Source organism: Balaenoptera physalus (genome assembly GCF_965194825.1).
Source record: "Balaenoptera physalus genome assembly, chromosome: 4".
Taxonomy (NCBI): Eukaryota; Metazoa; Chordata; class Mammalia; order Artiodactyla; family Balaenopteridae; genus Balaenoptera; species Balaenoptera physalus.
This window is the reverse complement of record NC_138891.1, coordinates 111,416,592-111,444,309: the sequence shown is the minus strand read 5'-3', so window position 1 is coordinate 111,444,309 and position 27,718 is coordinate 111,416,592. Positions and strand designations below refer to the sequence as shown.

Here is a 27,718-nt window from a genome sequence, read left to right as displayed (position 1 = left end):
TTCTGCTTTTGTGCCAGTACCATACTGTCTTGATTGCTGTAGCTTTGTAGTATAGTTTGAAGTCGGAGAGTCTGATTCCTCCAGCTCCATTTTTCTTTCTCAAGATTGCTTTGGCTGTTTGGGGTCTTTTGTGTTTCCATACGAACTGTAACATTTTTTGTTCTAATTCTGTGAAGAATGCCACTGGTAGTTTGATAGGGATTGCATTGAATCTGTAGATTGATTTGGGTAGTATAGTCATTTTCACAATATTGATTCTTCCAATCCAAGAATATATTATATTTCTCCATCTGTTTATGTCATCTTTGATTTCTTTCATCAGTGTTTATAGTTTTCTGAGTACAAGTCTTTCACCTCCTTAGGTAGGTTTATCCCTAGGTATTTTATTCTTTTTGTTCCGAAGGTAAATGGAGTGTTTCCTTAATTTCTCTTTCTGATTTCTCATTGTTACCATATAGGAATGCCAAAATTAATGCACTAACTCAGTTTTGAACTGACGTTGGGACGATGCCATGCCTTGCTCCTCAAAATATCATCTGGGAAACAGCAGCATCGGCATCACCTGGGAGCTTCTTAAAAATGCAGAATCTCAGACCCAATGCACATAAAATGATGTTTACATAAATTGTAATAAAAATTGTTATTGTGGTGATGATGATAATTTATTAGTAGAGTTGTCAGAAGTCTCTTTTGGATGTTTAGTGCCTCAGACCCATCATAGATAGTAATCATTGTAGAATGAACAAGTCCTCAAAAGTTCCACTTTACTTTTCTGTTTAAAGTGGGTAAACTAACAACTTTCATCTCATAATATCTAACCAATTTGTTTGGAAATTGACATGCTTGGATTTCTACTTATTAATAGCACAATGAATCCTGACAAACATCAAAGTAAATATTAAGACTGAAATAAAACCAAAGGCTAATTTCAGTTATATAAAAAGCAACTAATCTTGGGAAATATTAGCATTACCTTTGTTAAGATTTAACAAACTCATTTCTACAAATGAGAGTATAACATGAAAAGTTTTTGGAGATTTACCTGCCATTTAAGTCAAGTAAACAGACACACCGAATGAATAAAATATTATTTTTCAAAGCAATATTTTTAATAATGTAGAACTGAAGAATATATGATACTAACAAATGAGTAGGTTCTAAGTAGAAGACATGAAATAAGAAAAACCTTGGAAAGTCAAATTAAAGTTACAAATTCAATCTGTATAGATTAATATCTATATATGTTTGGAATATAACTCAAAAAAATAATGCTATAACATGATAAAAATATACAAATTATAAACCAGAAAAACTCTCAAGTAACTACTTGAAAATAAATTACTGTATCTTTCACAAATGTTTTTCTCCAGCTTCCTGAAGTTTGACGCGCTGCTTTATGATAATAACCAAAAGTTAAAATAAGATCTTAGAAATAAGAAAACTGACAGGTTAATTAGTTCCCACTGCTTTCAATAATCTATAGTATTTATAAAAATTGTCATTGTTCATATATTTCAGTGAGACCTGACTAAAGGCTTATTTTTTATTTTGATCAGGTGGCTCCCCAATATAAGTCTGTCATAGTTTATGATCTTTAAAAAAAAATCAAATATCCTTAGGAAACAAAATAAAACCTTCAACTTAAACCTTAAGCAAAAATTAACTCAAAATGGATCATAGACTTATATGTAAATGTAAAACAATAAAACTTCGAGGAGAAAACATTAGGGGAAATCTTCAGATCCTAGAGCTAGACAAAGAGCTCTTATACATGACGACAAAAGTATAAACCATACAACCAAAAAAAATCAATAAATTTCATCAAAATTTAAAACATTTGTTCTATGAAAGACCCTGTTAAGAAGATGAAAAGGAAAGCTACAGACTAGGATAAAATATTTACAAAACAAATATCTGACAAAGCGGGGCTTCCCTGCTGGTGCAGTAGTTAAGAATCCACCTGCCAATGAAGGGGACACGGGTTCAAGCCCTGCTCCAGGAAGATCCCACATGCTCCAGAGCAACTAAGCCCATGCACCACAACTACTGAGCCTGAGCTCTAGAGCCCGTGAGCCACAGCTACTGAGCCCATGTGCCACAACTACTGAAGCCCGCACACCTAGAGCCTGTGCTCCACAACAAGAGAAGCCACTGCAATGAGAAGCCTGCACACCGCAACAAAGAGTAGCCCCTGCTCGCCACAACCAGAGAAAAGCCCAAGCGCAGCAACGAAGACCCAACACAGCCAAAAAAGACAAAATAAAATAAAATAAATTAATTAATTTAAAAATATATCTGACAAAGGACTTGTATCTAGAATATGTAAAGAAATCTCAAAACTCAAAGGTAAAAAAAAGAAAAATTAATCCAGTTAGAAAATGGACAAAAGACATGAACTGAACATTTCACCAAAGAGGATATAAAGATGCCAAATAACACTGTAAAAGACTTTCAACATAATGAGCTGTTAGAAAAATGCAAATTAAAACCACATTGTCTTATCACTACACACTTATTATAACAGCTAACACTTTAAGAAACGTATTACCAAATGCTGGGAAGGATGCAGATAAGCTAGATCCCTCATACATTTGGGAATGCAAAATGGTACAGATATCATGAAAAACAGTTTAGCAATTTCATGCAAAACTAAACATACATTTGCCATAGGACCCCAAAATTACACTTCTAGGAACTTCTCCCAAAGAAATAACACCTATATATAATAAACATATCTTAGCTTCACTGCTATATTTTTAATAGCCAAAAACTGGAAACAATCCAAATGTCCTTCAACAGGTGAATGGATAAACTGTGGCACATCCATTCAATGGAATAGTATTCAGTAACAAAAAGGAACAAACTATTGATATATGCAATTTGAATAGATCTCAAAGACATATACTGAGTGAGAAAAAAAAAAGCCAATCCATGCTGGAGAGGGTGTAGAGAAAAGGGAACCCTCCTATACTGTTGGTGGGAATGTAAACTGGTACAGCCACTATGGAGAACAGTATGCAGATTCCTTTAAAAACTAAAATTAGAGCTACCATATGATCCAGCAATCCCACTCCTGGGCATATAACCAGAGAAAACCATAATTTGAAAAGATACATGCACCCCAATGTTCACTGCAGCACTATTTACAATAGCCAGGACATGGAAGCAACCTAAATGTCCATCAACAGAGGAATGGATAAAGAAGATGTGGCACATATATACAATGGAATATTCCTCAGTCATAAAAAAAGAACGAAATAATGCCATTTGCAGCAACATGGATAGACCTAGAGATTATCATATTAAGTGAAGTAAGTCAGAAAGAGAAACACAAATATCATATGATATCACTTATATGTGGAATCTTAAACTTATCTACAAAACAGCAATAGAGTGACAGATGTAGAAAATAAACTTATGGTTACCGGGTTGGGGGGGCAGGGTGCATGTAGTAAGGGGGAGAGGGATAAATTGGGAGATTGGGATTGACACAAACACACTACTATATATAAAAGAGGTAACTAATAAGGACCTACTGTATAGCACACGGAACTCTACTCAGTACTCTGCAATGGCCTATATGGGGAAGAATCTAAAACAGAGTGGATATATGTATATGTATAACAGATTCACTTTGCTGTACACCTGAAACTAACACAACATTGTAAATCAACTATACCCCAATAAAAATTTTTTTAAAAAGCCAATCTTCAAAGATTACATATTCTCTGATTTAATTTATATAACAGTCAAAAAATGAAAAATATTATAGAAATGTAAAACAGATCAATAATTCCCAGAGTTTATGGATAGAGGGAGTGGGAATAGTATAAGTATAAAGGAATGCAGAATTCCCTTGTGGTGATGGAATGGTTCTGTATCTTCACTGTAGTGGCAGTTACATTAATATATACTTGTGATAAAACTGCAAAGAAGTGCATACAAAGACTGTTGAAAACTGAATAAGGTTTCAGAAACCTTATTCAGAGTGCATTATTGATACTGCAGAGTGTATCAATGTCAATTTCCTGGTTTTGAAACTGCCATACAACTAAGCAAGATATTACCACTGGGGCAAGCTTGGTAATAGTACAGGGGCCTTCTCTGTACTATTTCTGCAACTTCCTGTGGTTTATAATTATTTCAAAATAATTTTTTAAACCTAGTCTAACACAATTTGCAATTCTCTAAATTCACTATATTTTTTAATGTCCTCTAAAGGTACCTTAAACCTGCTACAACCAAACTTCAGTTTTGATAACACTCTTGTTTCTCTGTATTTCCTGCTTATCTGTTGAATTTGTGAGTAGAGGTTTCCCTTATACTGCATGGATATCAGATAGTTTTCAATAAAAGGCATTTTAGGGAAGTGAACAAAAAGAGACCCATTCGCTTCACTACGCTCCTGTGCTTCACTAGCAAGCACAACTTACACAACCAAAAGAGCACTGCCAATTGAAATGGTCAAGAGGATGGAAGACTCCCACATGTAAACAAAAAAATGCACAAATAAGCAAACAAAAATATGAGAGATTGTTAATGCTGAAAAATGAGAACTGGAGGGGGAAAAAATGCTTGGAAATGACGAATATGAATTTGTTTGTGAATCTCTAGAATCCTGGAATAATAATCAATCCTCTTGAGAAAAGATTGTAAAACAATGAAAAAGCAATGGTAACTCACACATTAGTTACTCATGTCCTCCAAACAGTAGCCTAAAATGATCATGGATAATAGACCTATAACCTCTTAGGAAAAAAAGAAACTAATATGACCCCACACACATTACTGATCTATTCTGACATCAAAGAGGAATCATTATGCTGTCTTTACAGTCCAAAGAGGAAAAAAAGAGGAATCCCATTCTTCCACAAACTGTTCTTTGGTCTACTGTCAAAGATGAAATACTGGGCTTCTCTGTGATGATAAAATCTTATATTTATACGGTAAGTCTGTAGCAGGTATGTTCTGAAGAACAAAGCTTACACATCTTAATCTTTTAAAAGAATAGAAAAGTATAATGTGAAAGCCCATAAACTTGCATGTAGTTAGGTAACAAAAGACAATTCATGTTTTAAAGACTGAGCATCAACTGTCATCTTTATTTTAGTTCCTTTCTTCTTTCTAACCCCACAAATACAATATTCTCCAAATAACTTAAAAATAAAGCAGATCATTTTTGAATGAGCCCAAGAGAACATGAAAAAATTAGTAGTAACTGACAAACTCATTTCCTCTCAAAACATCCTATTTTTAAGAGTAAAATACCTATGAAATCACAAAGAGAAGACAGCGGTGCTCCCCAAATCATTGGGCCAGGGGGCTGAAGCGAAACCAGACAGGCTCATTTTGGACTAGAGCAAGCAAAAGTGTCTGTATTTGTCCCAAGAAAAGAATCCAGAGAAATACAGATATCCAGAAATACAAGGTAGAGCAAAGTGAAAGCCATGCCCCAGAGTCTGGTGATACTGAGGGATGTGGTGCAGACTTCCCTCAGAAGTGGAAATGCCTGGATTCTGCCCAGAAAGATTTGTACACAGATATGATATTGGGGAACTACAACAGGGTATCACTGGGACTTTTTATCTTTAGCCAGACATTGTCTCCTCATTGGAGCAAAGGAAAGAGCCCAGGCAAGTTGTGACAGATGAGAGAAAAAGGCGTTTCTCAGGAAGACATGCGTACAACTGAAAGCCTTGATTATGCAGGCTCACTTTCAGCTAAGGATGGCCATGCCATGGGACAGCTCTGATGAATAATTTGTAAACTTAAAGAATGAGATGGAGTTTACAGGTAAACTAACTTATGCTTGGCTAAAATGGACATAGTGAGTTAGCTTATACTCCTGCTAGGAAGACAGATATGGGCCCTAGATATGCCCAGCCATCTTCTAAGCATTAGAATCAAGACCATATGCTAAGGATAGTAGAACCAAAAAGATAAATGATGAGTCAATGCGAAGGCCCAAACCACTTACCCCCACTTTCTTTGTGAGAAATACAAACCTCTATTTCCATAACTCACAGTTTGCGGGATTTTCTGTTCTTTGAGGGTATGTTCAGTTTCTGTTACATACACCTAAACGCGTAACTGATTTTATCACATTCAGTAACAGAGAATGTAGCTGTGTTATGCAGCTATTCATAATTAAATATAACCTGTGGCTACTTGCTTATCATTTATGAAAATAAAAATAAATTATATTGATGATATTGAGTAACATACGATTTTATTAGTAAAAGAAATATTTCTCACTGCTAAATATTTGGAAAACTTCAAGGTTATCTATACAAGAAATATATTTGCAGACTTGGTTTCTGATTATCACATTTTAGATTACAGACCTAGAGCATATACCCAGAAACTGTCTAATTGTAATTTATCCTTCAATGGATCTATGAAAATACACATGAGTATTCCATTCCTTTGTTTTATGTATCTCATTGCAAATTCAAACATACTGAAAAGAACTGAAATCATCAAATAAAAAAAGAGAGGATAAAACAGACAAGGCAAGACATGGGATTTAAATTTTTTTTCTTATTAATAGGTCATAAGTTCAGATTCCACTAGATAATTCTTTCATTTGCAAACTTTTAAGCTGTAATTATGTATTTTTTCTTCTTATTTTCAAAGTCATTCCTGCTATTAGTAAACTCGGTATGACCATTCCTCCAAGCATCCAGAGTTCAGGAGGAAGAAAATCCCTGCAGCTGTTTGATGTCCAAGAATATGAACACTTAGCAGTCAGATGAAAGAAGAGAAAAGACAGAAACTGAAGATCAAGAGAAGAGTGATTTGGGGTTTCTGCAGGGTAGCATTTACCTCTCTCAATAAAGGGAGCTTTGTGCTCATTACGTCCCAGAATTCATCTTGCCTTCAGCTTGTAGTAAACTGGCAACTGCCTTATCATTTCCTCTCCAAATTAAGGATCAAAATTTAAACATATTCTTTTCTTTCTCCATTAGATTATGATTAAAATTACCACCTCCTCACCTCATTCACACAAATGCACTACTAGGAAAGAGAAGGAACCCCTTAAAGAAAAGATGCTGTTAAGCAGCAAAATGAAGAGTTGTGGGGAATTTCCGGTCAGGTTATTTATCTGATGGTTGATTTCAGGACACAGGATTAAAGAAGCGATATCTTTACATATATTCCTCATCCTCAAGAAACCCCTATAAGGTGGGTCCAATCCATATTCTTCCAAAAAAGAAACTGAGGTTCACAGAGGTTGACTAAGTTGCCCTCGAATTCGAAGCTGTTTAGCATTTACGACAGCTAAAATTCAAGCTTCATCTTGCTCTTGTGCTTTGCAACATGGACACTCAGCCATATGTTTATTTTTTTTCCATTTCACATGTGAAGAAGCTAAACTTAGGATCTCAGCTATTATGATCTTTTAAACATCAGAAATCAATCAGGTAAGTCACCATAACTTAATGTCAACTGTATAATAAATTAATGAATGTAGATTGTATAACAACGTGTGTTTAATGTAGAATTTTGCCTTCTGTTGATGTACTAGGTTCCTGTTACCCTAAACACAAAACAGAACAGGGGCTGCTCTTGGATCTTAAGCACAAAAAAAAACACCTGGATTCTAAACAGTAGTGAGCATCTACTGATGAGTGGACAGCACTACATGAAGAGAATCTACTCTTCTGTAAAACAGTAAAGTTACTTTAGAATGAAACGTAGCTGAGAGCAGCAATTCTCTCCACTGAAAACCCTTTCATGTTTTCCTTTAATATCTATAAATGTATAATTGAAGTTTTACACATGCTTTTAAATAGCAGCAGCATGATATGCTTATCAATCTAAAACGATAGCACATTTCACAGGGTCTGTGTTATCATCTCACTGACTAACTAGGGCCAGCCTGGTGGGAGCTGAACTGAATTGTCTAAGAAGTTACCACACAGAGTCATTTCTCAGGAGATGGTGCAGCAGGCGCCAGAACCTAAACTAAACCAAATGCTCCATGGAGTCATTTTAAGGCACTTTGAAAATAAGAAGATGTCACAGCCTCTTGCCCGTCACTGTAAAGAATTCAGGAGTGACTCTGGAGTTAGTACAGACCTCAGCTGCAAGGCACAAAGGAATCTACTACTAGTACAGAAGAGCAGGCCAAGTATGACTTATAATTTTTGGATTCTTCTTTGCCTTCTAGAATCATTGACATTTGACTTTCTTCAGAGCCTGCAACTTGGCCAGGCACTGAGAGAAAAGTGCACCATTCAGCTACAATATAAAATTTCTGCACCACGAGAATCAGTTTTTGGTGTGGTTGCTATTACGTGAAATCTAAATTACATTCTAATTCTGATTAGATACCAGTGTAAAAGCTATTTTCATTTCTAACAAAATAGAGATGTTCACTGTAATTGTGATACTTAACACACTTGAGCTCACAAAAACCTCTCTTCCTATTCTTGAGCATGCAATTTGACCTGAGGCTCTCTTCAAACTGAATATTCCTTCAGTGATTAAACCCTTAGTCTCTGTGGAATATGGAAATATCTAATTAATAACAAATTTCTTTATTTTCTCTGGTTATTTTTAGCTTTTTCCTTGAACATACATTCACCTACCCGAGACTGCCACACATAACTCCTGACAACTACTGCTTCTTCTCCTTCTGTCCATCCTAGCATTCCTAACATTTTTAGCTTAAGGTGAGCTTACCTGAGACTTACTGGTGTAGAAAAGAGAAAAACAAAACACTATACTGTTTCCTGTAGGCCAGGTACAGTTTTACAGACTGAGAATATAACAGTGAGCAAACAATATAGACAATGTGCCTACCCATAGGAGCAAATAACCTAGTGGGAGATACAAAAGAGCAGAAACACAACTTCATTACAGTGGATGATCACCCTTACAATACAGGTTTTCAAGGTGGTAGGTAAGAGGTGCGAAGAAGGTTTGGGGATGGGAAGAAGTCAGGGAAGGCATTTAATATATATCTCTAGGCTGTGTCCTGAAGTACGTACAGACACTAACAAGACAGAAGCAAAGTATGCATCAAGCAGAAGAAATAACATGTACAAAAGCCATAGCTGGACCCATGGCTAGACCAAAACAGGTGGCATCCAAGACTGGATAATATTCTGGCAAACTTCAAATTGATCTTCTTTAAACATTTGGTAAAGATCTATTTTATGGGGTAGAGAAAAATTATTTTCTATTAATAAAAATTAAATATAGAAATGGGTTCCCTTTTTAATTCATTTCTACTAAGCCAAAAGCATCATTCTTCTGATAAAGATCAGAAAATGTTTCTAGTTCTTGACCTCTCCTGCTTTTTACTCAGTGATCCTTCTAGACTCCTTACTTCTCACAAACCTACAGAAAATAAAAAATGAAAATCTTCAGTATTTAAGAAAGGACTACATGTGTAAAACAGGTATCATGTTTCCAATTTATTCTAGTGATATTTTAGTGCCCCTTATAGAATAGCCCCCAGACATCCTAGCTACCTCTTTACACTTAGCCGCCTTCTGATTAGGTGGTACAGAGTGAGAAGGAGGATCCAAAGATGAGGCTAAAAAGGTAGACAGGAACCAGATAATACAGAGTTTTGTAGGTCACAAGAAAGAGACTACGCTGTACCTTAAAAGCCATGGAATTGTTGAGAAGATTTGAAAAAGGAGACCAACTGTGAGGCTGTTTTTATAAACCAGGCTAGAGATGCTAGCAACTTGAGTAGGAGGAGAGCAGTAGGAATACAGTGTGGCATATACTTGAAAAGTAGTTAGGAGCTACTACTGACCAGACTTAGTGATAAAAAGAAGGGGAGCGGAGTAATTAAGGATAAGTCTTAAGTTTTAGGCTTGAGTAGTTGGGAGAGGAGGATAACACACACTGAGATAAGGTATAAAAGGACAATCAGGTTTGGGATGAAAAACCCTAAGTTCAGTTTTATACACGTTGAGTTTTACACTTACAGTACATCAAAATGCAGATATTAGATATATAAGACCAGGAGACTAAGACCAGGGGAGATTTAGGGTGAAGCTAGATGTGGGTAGCCTCAGTACATAGATGGAATTCATGGGATGGATGAGAATGCTTAGGGAAAGTATGTGTATAAAACAGAAATACATAAAGGAACCTAGGGAAGAGCCCTGAGAATCTCTTATATTAATGATCTGAAAGAGGCTGAGGAGAAACCACCAGAGAAAATGGAAGAAAAGCAAGAGTACACATCATGGCTTCAAGGATCTAATAAGTGGTCCAAAATGTCCAATGCTAGAAATTAAGAGAAAGAAAGAGGTATTCACTAAATTACCAAGAAGTCATTTTTTGTGAACTTGTTGGAACAGTTTTATTAAAGAAAGATTAATCGCAGTTGCAGCAAGCCATGTGAATAACTCACCACAACCGAATCTCGGGGTCTTCATCTGTAAAACAGGAAAAACAAAAATACCCACACTTCCTACCTTGTAGTTTTGTTATTAGGGTTAAATTAAATACTATAACATATGTAAAAGTTACTATATAAACAGAGGGTATAGACAAGTGTTACTGTAACTGTGTTGTTCATCCTCCTGTTCACAAATGTCAGTTTTCTGTTCCACCCACGTGGTCGATAACTCACATTTGACTTACACTGGCCAATATGTGTATCAGCAGAAGTGGCTGATTGCTTGGCAAAAGCTGTAAGAAATAGTGCATAGTTCAAAATGTTCTCTGTTCCTTGCCCCTGCCACTGTAGAAGCATGTTTCAAAATGAAGACTTCATCAGCCTAGATCCTTGAATGACTGCCATGAGTAGAGCCTGACTCACGCTGACATGTAGCATGGGGACAAATAATGTTGTTTTAAAACACTACGATGTTGGAATTATGATACAGCAACTAATTGCAGCACAAATAACAGGTGAAAAAAGCAGGAAAGCCAAGAGGAAAATCCTATCTTAGAAGGTAATCAATGAGACATCACAGGGCCTGTCACCCACGCTAATGTCTAATTTTTATTTTATGGCACGGAGTAATTCACTAACCCTCACACTTGATTCAACATTCCTACAGTTACAGAGAAGGTAAACAAGAATAAAGGTACATAATGGAATTTCTAATAAAGACACAGTGTTTGGGAAAGAATAAGACAGTCCATCAATGAGAAACTGCCTCCCCCATCACCATTATACTGTTATTATTTGTACCCTAAATTTTCTTCACTCCTTAGTAAGCATACTTTGCATCTATGTTTGACTGGTTGTATATTTGTGTTAGGCCAAAGACACACTGCCTAAGTGGGTTATTAGAAATGCACGGAAAATAGGAAAAGTAATCAGGACCATACTTAACGAAGGAGAAATTCTTTAATTCTTCAAATGCTAACAGTAAAAGTTACTGCTGCCAAACGCCAAATTACTATTTGATATGCCTAAAGGGAACATGTGTGCTGGAAAATGGCAATTACTCAGAACCAAGGCCAGAAGTAGAATCCAGGTCAGAGTGAGGCACAAGGACCCACTGGACCAGCCTTTTCATCAAGAACACTGGACTGCTCCCACTTCTTTATTCTGGCCTTTGTCCCTCTCATTAGTTCTGACAGACCATGAAAGAGGATCAAAACTGCTTCAATCCCAATGGAGCTGAAGTGAATTACATGAAAGAAACACTTAACAAGGGAGGTTTGTCTACTTGTAATCATTTTTTTAAAACAGAGAGGGGAGAAACGGAGACAAAACATTTCCACAACTCTGCTTTTAGAAATGTCTTACGTGTCATTTTACAAAGCAACCAAGTAAATTAGTGTCATCAAAAAAGTCGGACCACCATCTTTTGCTCTGAATTTTTTTACTATTTCTAAACCAAATCCAATCCTGAACAATGAAGATCATACACTAAATTTCTTTGAAAGCACATATTGTAAACACTGGAGGCAATTTCACAAGGCTGCTCCCCGAATGGCTTATATAAAGGCCCAACATCTGATTAACTTAGCAACAGCTCAAGGTGACTCCTTTGAGGAGGGCCCATGCATTAGGATATACAAGCTCTGGAATGAAGTGTTGTATTCAACTTTGTGTCCCTTACTCTTTGTTCCTAAAGGACCCTTAATAAACAGTTGCTGAATTGAGTACAGGTAATAAGTGACAATGCCAGGTCATGAACCTAAGACTTTTATTTTCCCAAACTCCAAATCAACCGTGTTTCATTACCCCCAATGCTGCTTCTTGCCAAGTAACTACTAGAAGTTTTCTATTACTTGAAACTGTGACTAGGTATTCTGTTGCCATGGTAATTTTCAAGTGGCTCTGCTAAAAGGGCAGAAACCATTAAATCGCAATGTGCTTATCTCACAAATATAACTACTATAACTAGCATAACAACTATTTTAGTCTTAAAAATTATACCTTTTAAGTTCAGCTGACTACTGGAATTATTATCCTAGCAACTTCAGCATGATAGGAGACGAGCTAAAAGTAAAGCATACTAAATGGGCCTCTAGAAGTCTGGCTTTCCTCGCCTTTCTCCAGCTTCAGGATGGCAATCCCCAACACGGGTTAGTACTCGTCAATGATGGCCCAAGGGGTAAAAAACAAAGACCAAGATAAGCTTAATCTTCTCTGAGAGGGGGAATATTAACAAGGAAAGAAAAGCTGCCTGAAAGAATCCTATATAAAATCACAGTATTTGCTATAAAATAAGCGAGAAGGTTTTAAAAGCGCAATTACACAGGCCGGGTGTTATGCACACGCTAATTCACAGGACCACTCTAGTCCACGGAAGGGTCAGAAAACCTGCAGTGCAGTTGCCTAACTCCGCATCAGCACTTGAGGAAACGGGTGCTGGCAGCCAAAGCACACACCCACTGGCGCAAAACTGGCGATTCGAAGGGAGGGGAGAGGGATGAGGAAAGTTTATTCAGCGCTTCTGCCTCTAGTCCGGCGGCAAGAGTTGTCAACCCGCAACTCCGGAAGCCATTGAACCCAATTACCGGACTCAACTCGTCGCCCAAGCCCGGAAGTTGCTACCCACCAAGGTGGGGGGCGGGGCCGGCGGGGGTGGAGCCGGCGAGGGGCGGGGCCCGCACGTACGAGCGCCAACGGGCGGCCCTAGCCGCAAGCTCGCGGCTGCAAGGCGGGCTGCTGGGTTCTGTGGAGTGGGTGAGGGGGGGCAGTGGGGGGGACGGGGGGGAGTCGGGGGACAGCACCAAGGTGGGGCTGTACCTGCGCTGGAATTCCGGAGCGAAGGGCTTCAGGTACGGGTCTGCCTCTAGAAGTCGGGCTAGTTCGGGCATGTCCGCTAAGGCAGCGGCCAGCGCCTCCTCAGAGCATTCGGACCGAGCCTCCCGAGCCGGGTGACCCGCCGAAGCCGCCATCTTCCGCCGCAGCCCGAGTAGCCGAGGCCCGAGAGGGTCGAGTGGAGCGGGAGCGGGAGCTCTAGCCGGGAGGACGCCCAGGCGAGCTGAGGCAAGCCGCGGAGGCCCAGTTCCCTTTATAGCGGAGAGGACGGCCGCCTGTCCCCCTTCTCCCCCCCGCCGGCAGGGAGGAGCAGGACCCGGAGTGATCCCCGGACGCACGTCCCAAGAGGGGAGGAGGCGCCCAGGCCTCTCCGCCTACTCACGCGGCTCGCGCGGGAGGCGCGGAGACCTGCCCCTTCCTCCCCCCGCGCCTCTGCCCCTGTGCCCAGGCCACCGCAGGAGGCGGTCCCAAGCGGACCTCGCTCAGCCTTGACCTTGCTTACCCTGACCCATTCTTGGCTGCGGAGAACCGCCGTGCCACACCCCCCACCCCCCCCAGCTTTCCTTTCTTTGAACAAGTCTCACTGGCGGCATGCCTTTCAAATGGATATATGGTTTTCTTGGAAGGGACTTTTCTTCTCTAAGTTCTGAGAGAATCCTGTAACCGTCCCAGAGATACTCTGGTGTTCTGGTATTATTCTCTGGGTTACCAAGGACTGAGAATTGGAATTATGAAAACTTTTACCATTCCCCATAACCTCAAAAAGAAAGAAAGAAAGAAAAAGGCCCTTTGCCTTTTAAAATAATTGCTGTAAACAAACTTTTCAACAATTAAACTATTCTTAATGAGACAAACGGTACAGGGAAGAGCATTAGAATTCAGCTGTGCCACTTACTAACGAAGTGATAAGGCAAGAAATCGCTTCATCTTGGCCTAAGAATGGGGGTCGCTAGGTAGTCTACCCCACTTGGAACTTACTTATATTCTTTCATTCCCATTAACTGACGGGTTTCTAGCTCACAGATCCTTTTCTAAGAGTACAGAATTGTGCACCGAGACAGTTGGACCGACCAACCCAGGAGTTTCCAAGCTACTTTGTACTTAGAAACTGGAGAGGCTTGGAGTATATCTGTCCCAGTTAAGTTCGAGGTGTGGACAATCCAAGTGGCTATGGAGAAGGACGTGTTGATCAGCCACGAACCTTGAATTTTAAAATGTTCAAAACATTTTTTGTGAAGGGGTTAATAAGGACTTGATGAAAGATATCTAGTAACAGAGGGCCTCAAAGTGAAAGAGTGGAGGACTTGGAAAACCTTCAGAAAGGCATGTGTTATTAATCCCATAAAGATGACAACATGCAAACATTTGTAAATTATAAAACAACACTTGAAACTCAGAAGCAGGATACCCAATAGACCCACAGACCTGTATCCCAATCCTAAACTTTTCTCATAAATCCTGCCTATTGAAATCTGTGTTTAGCTGGTTAAGAGTCCTAAACCAAGTGTCTCCAAGACATACCCTAAGTCAGTCTTATCCTTTCTGCTGTCACTCTTACGCAGGCAGCCTTCCTCTCTCATTTGGACTAACATATCTAAGGGTTTCCCCTTTCTCTTTCTCACCTCCAATCCATTCTCTAGTGTTTCTCGAGCTTTAATGTGCATATGATTCACCTAGGGATCTTGTTAAAAGAACAGACTTTCAGTTCTGAGTGGTGCCTCATACTCTGTAATTTTAACAAGCTCAGAGGTGATGCTGCCTCTGCAGGTTGGAAGCACAGTTTGAATAGTAAGGCTCTATGCAAGGAATAAATCGTACAACCTAAATGACGTGCTTGGTTCACCTGGAGTTAAAAATAAACTCCCTACTCTTCCCTTACAAGGCTTCCATAATCTGGTCCCTGCCTACCTTTCCACTGCTTATCATTCTCTGGCTTTACTATTCTGTAGTCACACTGACTTTCCTGAAACTCACTGATCACTTTGTAGCCTCTGAGACTTTACTTGCCCTTCTCTCTATTGAGAATTCACTTCCCATAGCTGTTTCCTTCCCAGCATTCATTGAGTTCTCACCATAAATGTCAACTCATCTCTGAGAAGCCTCTAATTCCACTATCTAAATATCTCAATATCTTCTCTCCTATGCAACAGTTAACAAAATTTGCGTATCTTTTTCTCTTTTATTTATTGATCTCCCACTTTAGAATGTAAACTCCAAGAGAGCAGGGACCCATTTTACCTTGATCACTATTGAAAAAGTATTTATTGAAATCCCATGTGCCAGCCAGTTTCCTAGGTACTGGGGATTAGTGATGAATAATACAAGTCCCAGTTGTCATAAAGCTCACAGAATAGGTAAATCTGCAGAGACAGAAAGTAGAGTATTGGTTTCCCAGGGCTGAAGGAAATAGAGAATGACTGCTAATGGGGAGAGGGTTTCTTTTAAGGGTGATGATAATTTTCTAGAATTGATTGTGGTCATGGTCGCACAGCTCTGTGGCTAGACTCAAAACTATTGGAATTGTACACTTTAAGTAGGTGCATGGTATGTGGATTATAGCTCAGTAAAGGTGTTTTTAAAATACCAAAAAAGAACTTTTAAAGTATAAATAATATGAAATATACTCTTTAAAACTAACATATATCTCCTGTTGAAAATTACTAGGAGAAAAAAAAGAAAAACAGAGATCTGTGACCAAACTCTAGAGAGAGAAGTAGAAAGTAAGTAACTTTAAATAAAAACCAGCAGTGATGATAAAGGAGAATGTGGTTTCTGAGAAGACAAAGGAGAAATTCCAGAAAGAAGAGAGTGATAATAACCCTTTTATCTTTAATAATGTCATTGATTACCCAGGTTCCTTGGTTCTTTCATTTCCTCATTATGTAGGCTTTGACCTCAATTTTGTCTCCTCATTGTTATAAAATGGCTGCCACAGCTCTAAGTGGCACTTCTTCATAAGGCCACATTTAAAGGAAAGAAAAATGTTTATACCGTCCATCTTTGCCTAAGGGAAAACTCCTTCATAGCTCTTTGGCTAGAGCTAGGTCACATACCCAACCCTACACCACTGACATAGAGGAATATGACTGCCATGCTTGGTTTAAATTAATTGTGATTCACTGCTTGAATTGGGTCCACCTTCCCTTACTGCATTGCTGCCCAACATCTCGATAAAATGGTGATTCAACTGACATGGAAAAGCAGGATGGGTAATCATGTCTGCCACATTTTCCTTTGCTACCCATCCTAGATTCCACTACCCATGAAACTTGCCCGTGTTATTAACTATCTCGTCTCCTTACCATACTTACATGGCAAAACCTCAACCTAGAGTTGTTGAATTTGCCTTCCCCATTCCTAAATCCAGACTGGTTCTGGGGAATACCAACCAACAAACAAAACTCCGTAACTGTAGAAACAAAAACCCTTCCTCATGCAAGGCAATCACAATTTTACAGGCCGTACACTGCATAAGGTATGCCCAACCAAGAGGGCAAATGAAGGCATTTGCCCTGAGGAAGAAGAACCATTTCCTTTGCATGAAGGTGCCTCTCCCTCCTCAAGCTATGAAACCTTAGGAGTGTGCCCACCAACAGGAGGCACTTCTTCCTAAATCACAAAGGTGAGTGGCAGTCCTGCCCTCAGTTCTCTTCCTCTCCCTTGACCATAACACTCCTCTTTCTTCATTACCAAGTGCTTGAGAGACTATCCCATTTACTGTTTAACACACTGTGGGCTCACTTATGTTTCTACTGTATTGAAACTCCTCTTTCCAAAACACCCAAAATCACCTAGCTGTTAAACCCAATGGGCAGTTTTCAGTTTTCCTATTTAATCTCTGAAGATTTGGAACTGCTGATCATTTTTTTCTCATCTATTGAGAAAGTAAAGGGTAGAAAGTTGTGACAGAATTTGAGCTAATAAAGATGTTTAGCCACTGTGAGATATGAGAAAGAAAACAAGTCGAGGACAAGAGGATTCCTGAATAATGATGAGAGCACAGCAGAGGCTGGATGTCAGATACCTGAAATAGTGCCACATGGCCCAACCATTAGTTTTTGTTCATTGCTTGGTAAGCTGGGTGTGTGAGCTCAAAAAAATAAGCATTTGAATGAAGCTAGAGTTGGAGATTTACAGGGTGAGAATAGTAGAAGATTAGTAGGGCTGAGAAACTTGTGCTGGTGACCATGTCACATAATACTTAGCCATGGAATTCACTTAGTAAGGGTGGTTAAAACAATAAGGGAATTAAAAGATCTTTGTTAGTGCTCGATACTGATTTAGCAAGGATAAGAAAAGTGGTTGACAAAAAGAAAGTTGTTTGTGGTTAGATAAGAGCAGTGACTGGACTTATCCAGACTGCCTGAGTTCTCATCAGAGCTCCCCGGCATAAAACTTGGCAAATTACTTTGCCTCTCTATGCCTTCATTTTCTCTTTTTTTCTAAATTTTATTGGAGTATAGTTGATTTACAATGTTGTGTTAGTTTCAGGTGTACAGCAAAGTGATCCAGTTATACACATACATATATTCATTCTTTTTTAGATTCTTTTTTCGTATAGATTATAACAGAATATTGAGTAGAGTTCCCTCTGCTATACAGTAGGTCCTTCTTGGTTATCTATCTTATATATAGTAGTGTGTGTGTGGTCATCCCAAGCTCCCGATTTATCCCTCACCCCTCCACATTTCCCCTTTGGTAACCATAAGTTTGCTTTCGATATCTGTTAAGTCTGTTTCTGTTTTGTAAATAAGTTCATTTGTATCATTTTTTAAAATTAGATTCCACATATGAGTGATATCATATGATTTTTGTCTTACTCTATCTGACTTCCCTCCTCTCTAGGTCCATCCCCTATACCTTCATTTTCTTAATTGCAAAGTAGAGTGAGGATTAAATAAGAATAGTTAATTATTTAATGAGTTCTTAGGATAGTGTCTGTCATATAGTAAGCACTATATGTGTTAGCTATAATTATTACTATTATTATTAATAGATAATATACTTACTTTAGGAGGAAAGTGTGGCTTTTCCATCCCTATATCCATAACACACATTCCAATTTCTCCATATTAATATTTAACTTATTCATTGATTCTGGATATGGCATACTTAAACATGGAAGAAACATGAGGATGGGTAGTTTTATTTATTTTACAAATTAAATATTTGAATGCCTACTATTTTTAAGGCATTATAGTAAAGCATTATGATCACGTAAAGAACTTTGATATAATCCATTAAGATATTCACAATATTAGACAATTCATACATGAAAATTTAAACAATGACAGCTCAAATAGTATACAGTTGTATTAATACCATATTTTAAAATTTAATGAAGTTTTAAAATCCTATTATTTATCTTCCTTCCCCTTGCTCTTTCTCCCTCTGCCCCTCAGTACTATAAGTGTTATCTTCTTTGAAGTAATGGAATTTAATTAGATATATATTCCTTGAAATTTCTCCATTGAAATATTCTAAAACTTGATAAGGCAATGGTTACACAATTCTATAAATTTACAAAAATGTCACTGAATTATACATTTAAAACAGGTGAATTTTATGGTGTGTAAATTACACCTCATAAAGGTAGTTTAACAGTTTATCTTGCATAAGACTGTAACTAAGACTCTCCATTGAAAAGGTGGATCTAATGGCTGGCAAGTATCGGTATCCCAGTCTCTAAATTGACATCCACTTATTTCTGGATTAAATTCAACAGAGGCAATGGCCAGCCAAACGTCCCCTCTACCACCTGCCAAGCCTCTCAGGGGACCCTGGAGGAAGAGAAGTTCATTCTGTCTTCAGACTCATTCACCCTCTCACCCCTCTACTTAGATGGCCAAGTGGTGAGTGTTCAATGTGATGGTGATTGTTACCACCTGGAAACCAGAGTGAGGCAAACAACTTTTCCAGAGATGGTATTTAATTGTTTTTAGGTGATAATCATTTTCAATTACTTTTGTCCTAAGTTGTATGAGAACCAGTGACATAAAGGTGAAAGGCTCTAATTTTTGTGACAAATCCTCTGAGCATCTGGTCCTCTCCATTAGAATTTAAGCAATTTCCCTTTATCTCAGACCTACCCAAGCAAAACAGTAATTTTTATTTCACTCAAAGTACAGGCATCCTTTATGCCTTTATGTTATCTCTAGTGATTATTTTATATCTGAAATTTTCAGTACTTCTCAATTGTTTCTTATTTGAAAGTTTTGCAAACTTTCAGGTGCAAGATCTTGTAAGAAAGAATCAGGTAGCTGAGCTTATCGTAATGGAGTCACTCTGAAAAGACGGCAGCGATTCTTCAGAATAATAGTTAATAATAATAACACACTGCTTTCTACAGTCTAGGAGAACTATTTTATACTGCCTTTCAGAAAGGTGACTATGAAGGATAAATGCAAGTTTTTTTTAAAGACTTAAAAATTAAACGAAAAAAATTTAAAACAATGTATCTGTCAACTTTACCTAAATGGAACTCAGGTCTCTGGCAAACCTTGCCAGTCCAGAACCAAGCAGAGAGCCAGAAAATGGGGGTAGCGGGGCGGGGGCTTTTTTATCATATAAAATTTGTCACAAAGCCCATGGGTTAAAGCCTCTTCTAATATGCTTATAGGAAGTTACCTCCTACCCCCATCACCTATTATAGTAGCTTGAATGGTGGTCCCCCAAAAGATATGCCCATGTCCTAATCCTTAGAACCTGTGAATGTTACCTTATTTGGGGAAGGTCTTTGCAGATACAATTAGATTAAGGATCTTGAGGAGATCATCCTGGATAATTTGGATGGGTCCTAAGTCCAATGAGAGTGTCCTTAGAAGAGGAGAACTGCAGAGGAGATAGTCACAGAGAAGAGAAGGCAATGTGACTGTGAAGGCAGAGATTTGAGTGATACAGCCACAAGTCAGGGAATACCAACAGGCGCCAGAAGGTGGAAAAGGCAAAGAACAGATTCTTCCCAGAGCGTTCAGAGGAAATATGACCTTGCCAACACCCTGATTTCAGACTTCTGGGCTCCAGAACTGTGAGAGAATAAATTTCTGTTGTTTTAACTCACCTAGTTTCTGGTAATTTGTCTTGACAGCCTTAGGATACTGATAGACCTATTCAGTTTTTTTAAAATGAGTTCTCAATGATTGCAGATGGGAAGCAAATCACATGGCTGAGGGATTGCTTTAGAACATTAATTGGCTTATATATATACCACCTATTCAAAAATGGGATTTGAGGTAGCTAATAAAAATACTTGTGTTAAATGAAACAATACTTGACAAAAGCAAAAAACAACAAATCAGAACAGAAAAAATCCATGACATTTGAGCTCAGACCTTAGTTCTTAGGTTCCTAGAAGTAGCAAAAGCAAAGAAGGAAAGATATTAGGTATTTATAATTCCATAAAGTTTGAATTGTTTTTCCTAGTTAGAAATCTATAAATGATGGGTATTGAGTAACATTTTGAATAATATACTTGGAATACAATTTTAGATTAACTACAAAGGCCTTTCCTAGATAGTTTTTTCCTATGGATAGCAGTATGTTATTGTTGTAATGAACACAGACCTTGGAACTAGGCTGCCTGGGTTTAGATCTCTATCTGCCACTCACTTGCTGTGTGACCATGGCAAGTTAATCTCTTTGTGCCTTAATTTCCATTTCTGTAAAATGGGAATGATAATAGTGTCTGCTTTCATATTGAGAAGATTAAATGGCTCAATACATATAAGGTATTTAGAACATAGCATATAATAATCATTCAATAAATGCTAGCATTTATATTTCTTCTAAGGCAAAACAATAGCAAAGGAGAGTGATGTGTTCCATATACAGACTTTGCAATAATCTAGATTAGTACAAAAGTAAGAAGGTGTTAAGACCTGAGGATGGTTAGCACACCCTCAGGAAAAAAAGAAATGTGTTATTATGTCAATGAAACCTGACGTAGGTTCTGGTGGACACTAACACTGAACTGAGGTTTTCTAAAGAAACTCTCTAACCAGGAACCAATGTGTTCCTTGGATCAATGTTGGTAAACAAATGCTTGTTACCAATCCATAAAGAAAAATAAAGGAATTGAGAGAAAGTGCTTAAAAACTTCAGTGTCAGTTTGAATAATTTTATATCTGAAAAATATAATATTAAAAATGTGGGCTTGTATTTGACATTTTATAATTTTTATTTCTCTAAAAAAATGATTTTAATTTTATTTTATGAAACTAATGATCCATGACTGATTGTGGGAGAAATAACTTTTCCTTCATCACTTGTAGTTTGATAAGCTTTGTGCTAGACAGAACCAGAACTCTTCTCAGAAAATTTGTTATCTGCAAGTACCCTGATGAGTACATACTAGATACTCCCAAATTCTCATTTTTTTAAAAAAGGGATTATACTGACTTGGAACATTTTAAAAATAATTAGAATTTATGTTTTACATGTTCAAGGTCAAAGCTAAATTATTCACATAGGGCCTTGTCAGAGATGCTGATCTGTTCAAATTGCATTGTAAGATGACCATGCCAAGTTATTGAAGGACAAATTGTAAAGGGTGGGGAAGTTGGCTAGGATACTACCCTGTTACATATTCTTTAGGTAGAAATGTCTTTGGAGTTAAATAGGTTGAGCCCACTGACAATAAAGAAACAGGCAAAGGATGGCTCAAAAGACTATAAAATGCCTATTTACTAAAGCAAAATAATCTGGGTGCTTTAACCATAAACCTAGTCGTACCATATTCTGCTGTAGGACATAAAGTTTTAACCTGAGAATAATAATTTCTCATATTTTGGACTTTGAACATATTTGAATTCCAGTCTCAAACTCTGTCATTTATGAGCCATATGACCTTGGGCAAGTCACTCTCAAAACCTCAGTTTCATCTTCTATAGTATAGATTGTAGTAAAGCATATCATTGGGAAGATATGACATTACAGTATGATAATATCAAGACCATCACTGGAAGGGTACTGGCCCAAGGCAACTCAGTTAATTTAGGAGGAGGCAGAGTTGAGCTATTATGACTATATCTAATAAAAGTTACAGTAGGTAGCCTTCCCAACTCTTCCTTCAGCCCAATAGACGGACTCTCCTAATTGCCCCACCCAAAGGACAAAGAGCTCTGATAATATTGGGGTGGGTGAGTTATAATTATGATAGATTAAAATGCTTTAGGATACTGCTTGTGTAAAAATTAATGACAGTCGTCTTCAAAATGAACCTTTGCAACATTACATTTCTAAATTCCATATAGTGTATAATTGTGGGGGGTTTTTTTCAAGGAAGTTCTCTTTAAAACTAAATTATAGAGAAAAAAGAAGCTGACATAAATTAACTTTGAAAAACACTGTTTTGACTGTATACTGTAAGGGTAAATAAAGAACTATACATAAACACTGTAATCTAATTGGTAAATTTATTTTTCACAAGGGTATGGGCTAGGAATTCTGCAATTCTGCTAGGCTACTCTGCATGTCCCACAATTGAAAAAAATAAGTAAATAAATTGTAGACAATGGAAGCCAGGTTTCTGGCTGTCAGAGACTGAGGTTATAGCACCACTCTGTGGTGCTAGAGTCAGAGATAGGAATATGAACTCAGGTACACACACACACACACACACACTCAGAAATATCAATACCAAAGAATGTGTATACATTGGTTTGTATAATACATATATTTCTTAGCTCTGTCTGCTGAGAGGATAGGGAAGCAGTGACACCCCAGTAACAACAAGCATACCCAGCACCCAGATCTTAGTTTCTAAACACCATTCCCCAATAAAAAGAACCAGGGCTCCTTGAAGAAATGACTGATTCAAGGAGTGGGTAGGGGAAATTCAAGATAAGCCTGGAGCATTTTATAGTGCAAGAAAGTAAAATAATGTTTTTTAAAAAAAAGAATATGGGGGCATGTCAAAAGGACCACAGGAGCCTCAAGTGGTCCTCAGAAAGAGTCCTCAAATGGTCAAAGCAGGAATCATTTGAGCAATAAAATAAATAAGAGTAGTATTGGGCTCTTAGTAGTAGTAGCATTTATAACCCAAAAGAGCAAAGTAAAAATGAATATACCCAAATGTATATAATTGATTGAACAAATATGTAAACGGGGGAGAAGGGAAAAATCTTCCTTCAGAAAAATTCCAAATAATTTATGTAGAGCCTCCCTACTCTAAGCAGTGGGGCTTAATTCTCCTCCACTGAAATGTGAGCTGGATTTAGTTACTTGCTTCCAAATTATAGAATATGGAAAACAGAAGAATAGGAAATTTATAGTGGAGAAACCTGTCAGACTCCATCTTAACTAAGCAATCAAAGTTAACACCACAAGTGACAAGATATGAGGTACCCCTTGATATGATTTGATAAGAAGCATTCTTCACCTCTGAGAGAGTCTTTTCCAAGATCCACTGAGAATTCCTAATTATGATAAAATATCAGTCAAAACCAGATTGAAAGATGCTCTACAAAATACCTGACCAAGTACTCTTAAAAATCGTCCAGGTCATGAGGTACAAGAAAAGACTGGGAAACTGTCACCAACTGAAGGATACATGATGACTAAAAGTAAAGTGGTGTCCTAGAATGGATTCTGGAATAAAGCAAGATGAAATATTAATAAAATATCCAGTTCAGTTAATAGTAGTATACCAATGTTAATTTCTTAGGATTGATAAATGTCCTTATACAAGATGTTAGCATTAGAGGAAGCTGGGTAAAGGTATATGGGAATTCTTTGTGCTGTCTTTGCAACTTTTCTATAAATCTAAAATTATTTGAAAATAACTGTTTTTATGTTTATAATGTTAACTAAGATAAAATATTAATATTTGTTGATTTTGGAGAGAAAATACATGCAGGTTTCAAAAACTATTTTTCTATGATTTTAATTTTTTCTGAAAGAAAAATTATTGCAATATTCATTTCCCCCCTTTTTTCCCCAGCGGTGTTTAGTGCTTACACAAACCTTAATGTTAAATAAAAATATATGCTAATATTTTAGTAATATCATAGTTAATCAAAACTTTCTGACTCTTCTAATGGAATTAAGTGTAATAGATTTTCTGAGCTTAACTCTTTGAGTTTACAAGGCTGCCACTTAGTTATCTGGTGGCATAGTGTTCTGAGAAATTTAAAGGAACTGCTACAAGTACCTAATTAATCCTTACAAAGTTGAGATAATCTGATTCATTAAAAGAACAATGTGTGCCTGTCACCGAACTAGAAATTTTTAATTACCATCTTGTACTTTGCTGATAACTTGATCTTCAGTGAAAAAAAGTGACTGTCTTTATGTGATGTACCACAAAGTTTAAAGTGCAGAACTTCAGGAAATATGGAAAATCACAGATAAATGGCCTAGATTTTAAGAATTTATTTTTCTCCTTTTAAGATTATTTTCCCTATACTATTAGATTTTTAAAATAATTTAATAGCAACTCCTCATTCTACTTGTCTTTCTAACTAGTTATTTCATTTTAGTAGCTAATACAAAAATTTCACACAACACTGAGAAACGTAGGCCAGTGAATACTTGGAAATTGCTTTTCAGTTTGTTAATTCTTCCACTATTTGCTTCCGTCTATTTTCATTCAAATGTTTCCATCTTTGCTAGAAATGTCTTCTATTTTTCAAGATTTTCTTTTCTTTTATGCTCTTTTCTTTTTATTAGCAGTTGTAATAATGCCTGTAAAACTTGAAAAGACTCACAGTATTCAAAGATAATGCAGTGAAACACAGGTTATTTACTTGATATTGGTATTAAAGGATTTTTTTTTAAACAAAGATTCTGTTCTTACATAAAATTAACAATCTAGGTAGAAACTTACCAATGTCAAAACTTGTTTTGAGGACTTCCCTGATGGCGCAGTGGTTGAGAATCTGCCTGCCAATGCAGGGGACACGGGTTCGAGCCATGGTCTGGGAAGATCCCACATGCTGCGGAGCAACTAGGCCCGTGAGCCACAATTACTGAGCTTGCGCATCTGGAGCCTGTGCTCCGCAACAAGAGAGGCCACGATGGTGAGAGGCCCGCGCAACGCGATGAGGAGTGGCCCCCGCTTGCCGCAGCTGGAGAGAGCCCTCGCACAGAAACAAAGACCCAACACAGCCATAAATAAATAAACAAATAAATAAAATTTTTTAAAAAAAGTTCTAAATTACTTCTAAAAAAAAAAAAAAAACTTGTTTTGAGAACTTTCTTGAGATAATTAGTCTTACAGATATCCCTGCTTGCCCACATTTATGAACACTTCCTAAATTAACTATTATGTGGGAAGGTAACATTTCCTAGACCAACCATATTAAATTATTTCATGAGAGCATTTATCATTTTACCTGACTCACTATTCTACTAGTTATACTGTACTTCCGAGCTAAAAAAACTGTTTGACAGAGAAAGGTTGAAACTTTTCCTTAGTAAGATGAGGTCAGAAAATCTAAGAATAGCTCCAATATAAAAGGATTGTAGAGATGGGATTTGAGGTACACATTTCTGTGAAGTTATCACTACTTATTAAATGACAGATACTCATGCAGTATCTAGGTTTGTTTTTTCTTTTTCTTTTTTTGTGAACAGTATTTGGAATAGAATTTCTTACTCATTAAAATCGATACTTCTCCAGAGTACAGGGAATGTAGTTTAAATTAAAAAGATATACATATGTATGTGTATGTAGAAAGAAACTTTGATTCAATATTTTACCATAAGCTGAATTTTCTACAAAAGAACAATGCATAGAGTTTCTTAATCTTCCTATCACTCATCTCCATTGTTAAGATCAGCTGGGACGTCAGCTTCAGGTCAGATGGAGTAACAAGTACTAGATTTACTGTCCTATATGAAACAATAACAACAACAAAAATATCAAATCAAGGTGCTGGGCATCAGGCAACCTAAGAAAGTGATCCCTGAGAGATGGAAAACAAATGAGGTGAGCCCTATAGATGTCCTAGCTTACTGCCACAAGAGAATTTCCAAGCCACAGTTCAGGGATGAGGAACAAAGGCAGAATGTGTCCTGAGGAAGTGGAAGCTGAGGTCCAGAGAGAACAAGAAGGCTAGAGTTCATAGGACAACACCATAAAGGAGAAAACTGCACAGAGAAATAACCTAGAGTCATTCACATGGTCCCTGCTGAGTATTCCACAGAGTACTGATCAGTCTTTTCATTTGAGGAAACTGCTAGAGACTGTGAAATAACCATTCAAAAGAATTAAAGAGAACAGTGCTTAACATTCACACAGGGCCAGGAAAAATACTGGTTCCCTTCAGCCAGACTAGAAAAACTCATAATTCATGTGGCATTGTGTCGAGTACTCAGGAAAACCTTGTCTCAGTAGTGGTGGATAATTAGCTCTATGCTGGGTGCTTTTCTGAAGCCAACTAACAACTCCTAAAAGCAAGACCCTAAGGATCTGTTTCCAAGTAACTTAACTGCATGTATGAAGGAAGCTTAAGAATATTTACAGGAATAAGAAAACATCCTCTCAACAAGTAAAGTTTACAAGTTTTGGCATTCAATCAAAGATTTGCAGACATGCAATGAAGCAGGAAGACATGACCCATATTGAGGAGAATAATCAATCAACCAAAAATGACTTAAAACTGACACAGGTTTTAGAATTAGCAGACATAAGGACAAAATAGCAGTTATTATACCTGGAATACTTAATGTCTAAAAAGTTAGGTAGAAATATTGAAGATATGAGAAAGACCCACTCAAACTTCTTGAGATAAAAACTGCATTGTTTAAAATGAAAATTTAAGGTATTGAAGAAATAGCAATAGAAACTATGCAAAATTTAAAACAAAAAATAATTTTAAAAAGGAGAATGCAAAGAACACCAGTGAGCTGTGGAACAATTTTAAGCAAACTTTTATATATGTAATTAGATCCCGGAAGTAGTGAAAAGAGAAGGAGCATAGAAAAAAATTTGAAGAAATAGTGACCAAAATTTTCAGAATTTTATGAAAAGTAAACACCCACATTCTAAGAAGCTAAATGAGACTTAAGAACAAAAAATGTGAAGAAAACTACACCAACACACTTTACAATGAAATTGCTTTAAACCAGTCATAAAGGGAAAAATTTTCAAAGCAGCCACAGGAAAAAAGGCATATTGTGTACAGACAAACAAAAATAAGGAAGACAGCAGATTTCTCATTGGAAAAACTCAAAAAGTAGAGCAATATTTTTAAAGATGTGAAAGAAAGATTGACAACCTAGAGTTTAATATTCAGTGAACATGTTCAAAAATGAAAGCAATAAAAGATAGTTCATACATACAAAAGATGAAAGAATTCATTTTGAGAAGACCTACACTACAAGAAATTTAAAATTTGTCAGGCAGATGAAAAATGATGCCAGATGAAAATATACATCTAAAGAAATGAAGAGCATCAGTAAAAATAGGTACATGGGTAAAAAATATGAATTTTTTCCTATAATTTAAATTTTATTCAAAAGATAAGTGACTGTTTAAACAAAATAATTGCAATGTATTGTGTGTTTTATAACAAG

At 37.2% G+C, this 27,718-nt stretch overlaps 1 protein-coding gene and 1 long non-coding RNA gene across 11 annotated transcripts in view; one reads left to right on the top strand and one right to left on the bottom strand.

Moving 5' to 3' along the window:
* GBE1 (1,4-alpha-glucan branching enzyme 1) overlaps window positions 1-13,578 on the bottom strand; it is a 283,451-nt gene extending 269,873 nt beyond the window's left edge. The window contains exon 1 of one of the 3 annotated variants that reach the window (XM_082460430.1): window positions 13,187-13,578. In XM_082460430.1, the coding sequence (XP_082316556.1) occupies window positions 13,187-13,338 (152 nt within the window). In that variant the 5' untranslated portion in view covers window positions 13,339-13,578. The remainder of the gene's footprint in view (window positions 1-13,186) is intronic. The other 2 variants (XM_082460431.1, XM_082460432.1) reach the window with 2 other exon arrangements.
* Window positions 13,579-13,750: 172 nt separating this feature from the next.
* The window catches only part of LOC309660134, a 242,950-nt gene continuing 228,982 nt past the window's right edge, over window positions 13,751-27,718 (top strand). For 7 of the 8 annotated variants that reach the window (XR_014263178.1, XR_014263179.1, XR_014263180.1 and 4 more), the window contains exon 1: window positions 13,751-19,053. This is a non-coding gene — a long non-coding RNA (uncharacterized lncRNA). The remainder of the gene's footprint in view (window positions 19,054-27,718) is intronic. The other variant, XR_014263177.1, reaches the window with a different exon arrangement.